Source organism: Oryzias melastigma, linkage group LG17, assembly GCF_002922805.2.
Source record: "Oryzias melastigma strain HK-1 linkage group LG17, ASM292280v2, whole genome shotgun sequence".
In the NCBI taxonomy this organism is placed as follows: Eukaryota; Metazoa; Chordata; class Actinopteri; order Beloniformes; family Adrianichthyidae; genus Oryzias; species Oryzias melastigma.
In genome coordinates this window covers 6,594,498-6,601,920 of record NC_050528.1, presented here as the reverse complement: position 1 = coordinate 6,601,920, position 7,423 = coordinate 6,594,498, and the positions used below count along the sequence as shown (strand labels likewise).

General features: G+C 37.8%; 1 protein-coding gene across 1 annotated transcript in view; it reads left to right on the top strand.

Moving 5' to 3' along the window:
• Positions 1–7,423, top strand: part of LOC112147278 (ankyrin repeat domain-containing protein 13C) — a 15,535-nt gene that overhangs the window by 3,450 nt on the left and 4,662 nt on the right. Inside the window, exons 4-11 of the mRNA XM_024273537.2 lie at positions 1,638–1,723; positions 2,436–2,481; positions 4,453–4,519; positions 4,678–4,822; positions 4,900–5,031; positions 6,227–6,388; positions 6,468–6,547; positions 6,683–6,781. Coding sequence (XP_024129305.1) covers positions 1,638–1,723; positions 2,436–2,481; positions 4,453–4,519; positions 4,678–4,822; positions 4,900–5,031; positions 6,227–6,388; positions 6,468–6,547; positions 6,683–6,781 — 817 coding nt within the window. The remainder of the gene's footprint in view (positions 1–1,637; positions 1,724–2,435; positions 2,482–4,452; positions 4,520–4,677; positions 4,823–4,899; positions 5,032–6,226; positions 6,389–6,467; positions 6,548–6,682; positions 6,782–7,423) is intronic.

Here is a 7,423-nt window from a genome sequence, read left to right as displayed (position 1 = left end):
CGCTTAAATCATTCCTACTAGCATTATCACAGGTAATGCTATATATCTAGTTCATAATTATGTTAAAAAGTTCCGGTTTGAAAGTTTTAAACATTTAGTTTTAGAGTGTTCAATAAATGTTTATCCCGTTCGGTCCGTGACCTAAGGTGTGTTTTGAATTTTGGCCCTTTGTGTGATTGAGTTTGACTCTCCTGCTGTACGTCCTCTATTCTGTCTGTGTAGTTACTTCCCAGTTTCAGCTTCATTAATTTGTTTTCTGTTAATTATGTTGTTTGGCATTGGGATAATTTTGAATTCTTATTATATTATTTTCCATTTAGTCATTCAAAGTTAAATTAAATGTTCTATTTTCTACTTCATAAGTGAACATATCCCATAGATGATGTAGTGCTGCTAGAGTCTGTGGCATAACTGTTGGTGTTCAGGCGACATTTCTATTACTGATCTGCTAGCAGCTGCTGTGGGTTCATCTCAAAAGCTGAAGGTTGGGATTTTCTCTGAACTCGTCATCCAGATGAACTGGATATCAGCATCTGCCACAGCTTATGATATTAAAAAGAGCTTAGCTTAAAAGATCTTCACTGCTCCACATCAGGATGGGACTTCTTTAAATTTGGTTCACCCACAGGGGAGATTATTCCTGAATTAAAATCTTTGGTCTTTATGGTAGTTTTCCTTTTAACTTTTTTAGGTAATAATGAAAAAGAACATTTTTAAAAAGAAAAATCTCAATTTTTGTCATTGTTTTCCATCTCTCAGGGTCTGTGGTGTAGTACATCCATGACCCTGACCTTTCGTGCCCCGCACTTCGGTTATCTTTCCGTGTCGTGACAGGCCGGTCAGCGAGAGGGACTCGGGGACTTTGAGGAGGTCAGAGCTTAGAGAAGCAGGTGGAAAAGGAGCTGACTACGTTCAAATCTTCAGCAAGGGCATTGAAAGTCGCACTCCACCGACACAGCAGGGTTTTTGGATTTTTGCTTAAAAAGCATCCTCAGCACCGTACCGTTCAGCCAGAGCAGGACGTGTCCGCTCAGATTTGCTCTATAAAGCACACCTTTGTTTTCTTATTCTAGCAGTTCTCAAAACTCTGCAATCTTGTCATCTGTCGTCACCTGGTGTCAGCAGCTCGTGTGAAACTACTCCGTCCTGGAGCCTCGTCAGCACTGCCCCTCTTAGCCACATCCATCCTCATTCCAGCGTTTGTGAGATTACGGGGATAGACTCAGAAGTGCTGACTGGGTTCATCTGCTCTATCATTGGAGGGTCACTGGTTAGCTCTGTATTTATTATTTTGTAGATAGAGATGGAGCTTTAGAACCATCTGCTGAGTCAGCCGTTGCTCCACTATGTGCCAGTATGTTAAATCTGATTAAAACGATTTCATCCTTTGTTAGGCGATTACAGATGATAACTCAGTGATAAAATCATTAGTTTTTGTTCGACCACAAAATAATGTGACAAGTAAACTTTTAATTTGGTCAAATTTCTACATTATAATCAACATTTCCAGTCTTCTGGTCCTTCAGCGAGAGATGTTTTGTATGAATTTCCATGACTTTTGTGCTAATCCTTATTTTCACTCGTAATGTGGCTGAAACTATATATCTGTGCTGAGTCATTTTTGTCGACATTCACAGTTACTGCAGTGCTGAGGAAGTTAAAGCAGCAGTCCAGGGAGAGTGTGGAAGACAAGAGGCCAAAATTACTCAAAGCTCTCAGAGAGGTGAGTGAATGAACAACAGAAGCTGTGTTTCCATCAACTGTGATATTGAGCAAATTGGATTTGCAATGATGGATTCACCTCATGGAAACACGACAATTTCTAAAAAAAAAACAACTTGCATTTATCCCAAATGTGCTCGTAAGAGGTGTATTGAAACTCGCAAAACTGCAATGGAAACATTTTTTTTGAATTAAATGAGTCACGTGACCATCAAGAGGTCCCACAGCATCACAGCTCATCAGAACTTGAGCGTGTTAAGCTTTTGGATCCACAGCTCCTCTGTTAAATCACCAACCACCATTTCACAAAATCTCGTCATCCGTAGCCGCTCCCATAAAGCTCACCGCTCCACGGCCTGAACAAGACGCCGACGTCTCCTTTGATACACGCTGACGAGCGCTACAGAAATGTGAATGTATCTGCTGTAAATCGAAGTGTTGTTCACATCTGTGGCCGTGACTTACCACCTGAGTTGGTTTGTGTTTATTTGTATATTTATGATTTAATTGCATTTTTTTTGTGTCATTTGTAGAATTTCAATAAAGTTTTGCTCATCTGTGTGATGGAAACGCAGCTAGTTAGAAGCATCGCAGAAATGTGCACGGACTCACTGGATTTCCTGCTGAAGTGAAGAAATTCTCTCATGCTGTTCGTTACAGTTTGTTTGTTTTAATTTGACGAACATGTTTATCATTTTTATCATTTCTTCCAGCTTGGGGACTTTTACCTAGAGCTCCATTGGGACTTTCAGAGCTGGGGTGAGTTTTTTATTTCATTAATATTTAGTAGAGATGTCCTGATCTGATCACGTGATCGGAAATCATAAATCATTTGTTGTGTCCCGATCAGGATTGGATATCTATTCATTTTAATTTTTTGATCAACTCTGTGTACATCAAAGTTACTTCAAATAAATGTAAGTGCAGCAGAAAATAGCATCAGTTTGAGTGGGAGATGGAAACATCTCTGTAAGACTATGAGATGTTCAGATTCTGATTTCCCGTCTCAATGGCTCAATAAGTATTTGAATAAAAATTTAAAACTGAGTGCAAGGTTTGTCTTAACACAAACGATCTTTAAAGGCATAAAAAAATCTGTTTTATTATTCTTATTTATTATTATTTATGAGACTCTTTCGAAAATGTGATTAAAAATATAAAATAAGATACTAATCAAATCCATAACCAGTCACCACACTTTGTTATGATTAATTAATTCAATATTATTAGAGAAAATTACTTATATTTTAAAGATTCCTTCATGCATAATAGGCACGATTGGTCCACTAATCGACAACTAATCGACTATTTAAATAGTCGACGACTAGTTTAATAGTCGATTAGTCGTTACTTTATATTATATGGAGTCAGAATTTAGTAAAGTTGAAAGTTATAATGGCATTATGCTAGCTTTTTGGACTATTTTGGCATTTATTAAGGGTTTTTTAGGCTATTTTGGACTTTTAATTTTAGCTACATGCTAGCTGTTTTTGCTAACAGGCTTTTTTTAAGTTTTTTAGGCTGTTTGGGAGTTAAGCTAACATTTTCAGGGATCTTAGCTAATATTTCAGCTAAATGTTAGCTGTTTTGGCTAATTCAGGCTTTTTTTTTCATTTTTTAGGCTATTTTTGTGTTTAGCTAATTTTTCAGCTACATGTTAGCTGCTTTGGCCAATTCGGGCTTTTTTGTTTTTTAGGCTATTTTATGTTTAGCTAATTTTTCAGCTACATGCTAGCTTTTTTATGTAACTTCGTCTTGCTTTAGTTTTTAGGCTATTTTGGAATTTAGCTAATATTTCAGCTGCATGTTAGCTGCTTTGGCTAATTCGGGCTTTTTTGTTTTTTAGGCTATTTTGTGTTCAGCTACATGCTAGCTCTTTTGGCTAACTTAAGCTTTTTTTGATGTTTTTTTTCAGGCCATTTTGGCGTTTAGCTAATATTTCAGATACATGCTAGCTGTTTTGGCTAACTTAGGCTTTTCTTTTTTTAGGCTAATTTGGCCTTTAACTAATACTTTAGCTGGCTATCAACATCTTCAGCTATTGTCACCAGCATCTTTTGCAACCAAATTTAGCTTACATTCTATCTACAATAATGCTAATGTGAATATATCTAGTTCTTAGTTAGTTTAAAGCTAATTATGATTAAGATGTGTGTTTTACATCCAGTTTGTGTATGAGGCAATTAGTCGAATAATCGTAAAAAATAATCGGTGATTAGTCGACTATTAAGATAATCGTTTGTGGCAGCACTAATGCATAATCATAAAGACAAATAGATTTAAAGGATCTAACGCTGCAGTTTCCAAACTTTCTCACATGATAAATTATCACTTGTTTACTAGTTTATATTGAACAATTTTTCTAGTTAATAATTGCACTATTTTTACTTCAGTGTTAAATGATAAAAGAAGGTAAATTATATAAAAATGTGGACCAACCTGGATCAGTTCATAACATTTCTATCTTTTTATCAAATATTTTACAAAAGTATCATAACATCAGAATCAAATGACTGAATCTGATTGGGCGGGACTTCCCTAATATGAAGTTAACATACTTTACTACATTTACATTTCTAAGACCAGTTTGGATTTCTGATCACAATCAATTGTTACCCAGTTTGTTTAAATTAAGACCACAAATAGTACTAAAGATTGTAATTTTACCTGTAATGTTTGTCACATTTTTCTTGTTTTCAAACTGACTTGTCCGACTCTCGTCTGTCACAGTTCCTCTGCTGTCCCGGAGGCTGCCGTCGGACGCCTGTAAAATCTACAAGCAGGGCATCAATATCAGGTTAGACACGAGCAGATAAAGACCGGCGGACCTGTGGGACAACGCCGAACGTGTCAAATCCAGAAAATAGTCGATATCCAGGCCAAGAACTTCATTTAGATCTGAAAAGTAGGACGTAACAAACTTTACTGAGCTGGTTCTCCTCTATCTTGATGTAGACTCGACACCACCCTGGTAGATTTCAATGACATGAAGTGTCAGCGTGGAGATCTGAGCTTCATTTTCAACGGCGATGCGGTTCCTTCTCAGTCCTTCGTGGTTTTGGACAACAAAGCAAAAGTTTACCAAAGAGTACACCACGAGGTGAGTGAGCGGTACACCCCCCAACAAATACTGCAGCTGTCACATTCAATCCAACCTTCTTGTTTGTTTTCCGGCAGGAGTCCGAGATGGAAACGGAGGAGGAGGTGGACATTTTGATGAGCAGTGACGTCTACTCTGCAACGCTGTCCACCAAGTCCATCACTTTCTCTCGCAGTCAGATCGGCTGGCTCTTCAGAGAGGACAAGACGGTACCGCTGGCTCCACGTGTCGCCAAACAGATTTAGTAACAGTTAAAGAATAATTACGGCTGTGAACGTTAACGCGCACGATTAATAGAACAAAATGAATATGTTTTAAGGCCCTCAGGCGTCCTGCTGTGCAGCTGTGAGTTCAGCTAATAAAACTCCGTCTAAAATAAACTTTTTAAATTTTGTGATTGAGATTGTATTAAATTAAAGAGACAATATGGCATTTATTTTGGACAAAAACAATCTTTTATTTTAATAAATAAGGTGGAGAACAAACGTTAATCTTACGGCTACAATGCAGCAGGGCACTCGCTTTGGGGGGCGGAGCCAAACGGAGCTGTCTGCTATGAGAAATCCAAATAGGAAACTGACTATTTTATTTTTGAATTTTGATTTTTTTGTCTAAAAATTGTGGAAACTCCGCGGTTCACGTGAGGCGAGCCGCTCAGAATGGACAGACACGCCCCCACCTGTGTAGATTTGAACCGAGCCGATAATGAAATCCAGCTGGATCAAACTTCCCCAAAAAAAATGTTTTTATTATTTTTCACAAAAACAATAAATAAAATTAATTGAAAAAAAACAGAATTCCAGGAAAATTGTAAAATAGAAACTCTTTGTACTTTCATTCAAAAACATCTTGATTTGTTTGTTGACTCATTTTACTCTTGTTTTTATAAAATTACACCTAAAACTTTCATTCTTTGTTAAACATTTGGGGGTTTCCACAGCAAAATGAATCCCATTTTTCCAGATGGAATTTTCTGTTTTTGCACGATTTAATGTCTAATGTGTGAATAAAACAGACTAAATAAAGGTAGTGTTACATAAGTGCAGTTGTGCTGATTAAAATGATACCAAATAAGCAAAATTGAAAATACGGAAATTTCAAAAGTAGAAAAAATTGAGTTTTAGACCCTTGAAGGGTTAAAAATAAATGTTCTAAATGTACAATTTTTGCCTTTGATTTCATATTTGTGGCTAACAAATAATGCTACTAAAGAAAAAATCAATGGTGATTAATCACAATTAATTTATTCCAGATTTGCGGTTAATCTGTTAATTTTTTGGACCCTTTTTTTTATAACAAATCCTCTTCATTTAATCAGCCTTTTAGAGGAATCTAAAGTATTTCTCGAGTATTTTGGTACTTTTTTGTCGTCTGAGGCTCTTTTTACCCCCTCTGTTGGTGCAGGAGAGGGTGGGAAACTTCCTGGCTGACTTCTACGCAGTGAACGGCCTGGTGCTGGAGTCCCGAAAGCGGCGAGAACATTTAAGCGAGGAGGACATCCTGCGGAACAAAGCCATCATGGAGAGTTTGAGTAAAGTCGGCGGCATTGGCGAACAGAACTTTGAGGTGATTTCTCACATTTCCGAGCGGCTCCGGTCGGCGTTGTCGCTCACGGCGCTGAATCTCGTTTTGCTTCTATCATCAGCCGGTGAGGAGGAAGTCCCTCACGGCGCCGACCCCCAACACCATTTCTTGGGAAGAGTACATAACCGCCGAGCACGGAAAGTAAGCGCTGGTGTTTTCTCTGATGGCATTAGCTGCTCATAATTGAGCGTTTTTTCCTGAGAGCTACAGGGTAATTTCCGTGAGTGCTTTGAGGGTAATCTCCTCGCTGTTTTCTGGGTGTCCTCCCGTCTGCAGGCCGCCTCATCTGGGTCGGGAGCTTGTGTGTAAAGAAAGCAAGAAGAACTTCAAAGCCACCGTAGCCATGAGTCAGGATTTTCCTTTAGGCATTGAATCGTAAGCACTTCCTTCCTCCTTAAATCTCTCTGTAAAGGTGTTTGATCCTCTACAAATACTCTTCTAATTAAAGCATGTTTTAAAAGAGTTATTATACATATTGAATATATTCACTTATTTCTTTAAGATTTCTCCTAGAATAAAACTACACACAGAATACATGTTTTAATGACGTGATTCTGTTTAACATTTTGTCTCACAGTTCTAAAAATAACCAGCATAGAATCTTTTCACGTGACGTCAGACAAAATGGCGGCATCGCCGTCAGTGTGTAAAGAGTTTAGAACGGTAAAGCTGACGGCTGAAACGCTGTGGAACACAATTTTACGTAAATAATAAAAGGCGGTCTTATTAATTGTGATGGAAAATTGACACTTTTATAAATATTCTACCTGATTGATTTGTGAAAGATCAAAGAGAGGAAACACAAATGTCAGCAGTCCTGGATGCAGAATGCAGCACAAATGTGTTTAAACGAGTCGTGGATCATTTCTCCATGACAGCCTGGTTAAGTTAGACAAAGTTATAACGACTTCACTGAATGCTATTTGCTTAATTATGAAGATAATTACGGTTCTTATTCCTGTCATTGACGCTAACGCTAGCATTAGCTTTAGCTTCGAGACGTAGTGCTGCTAAAGA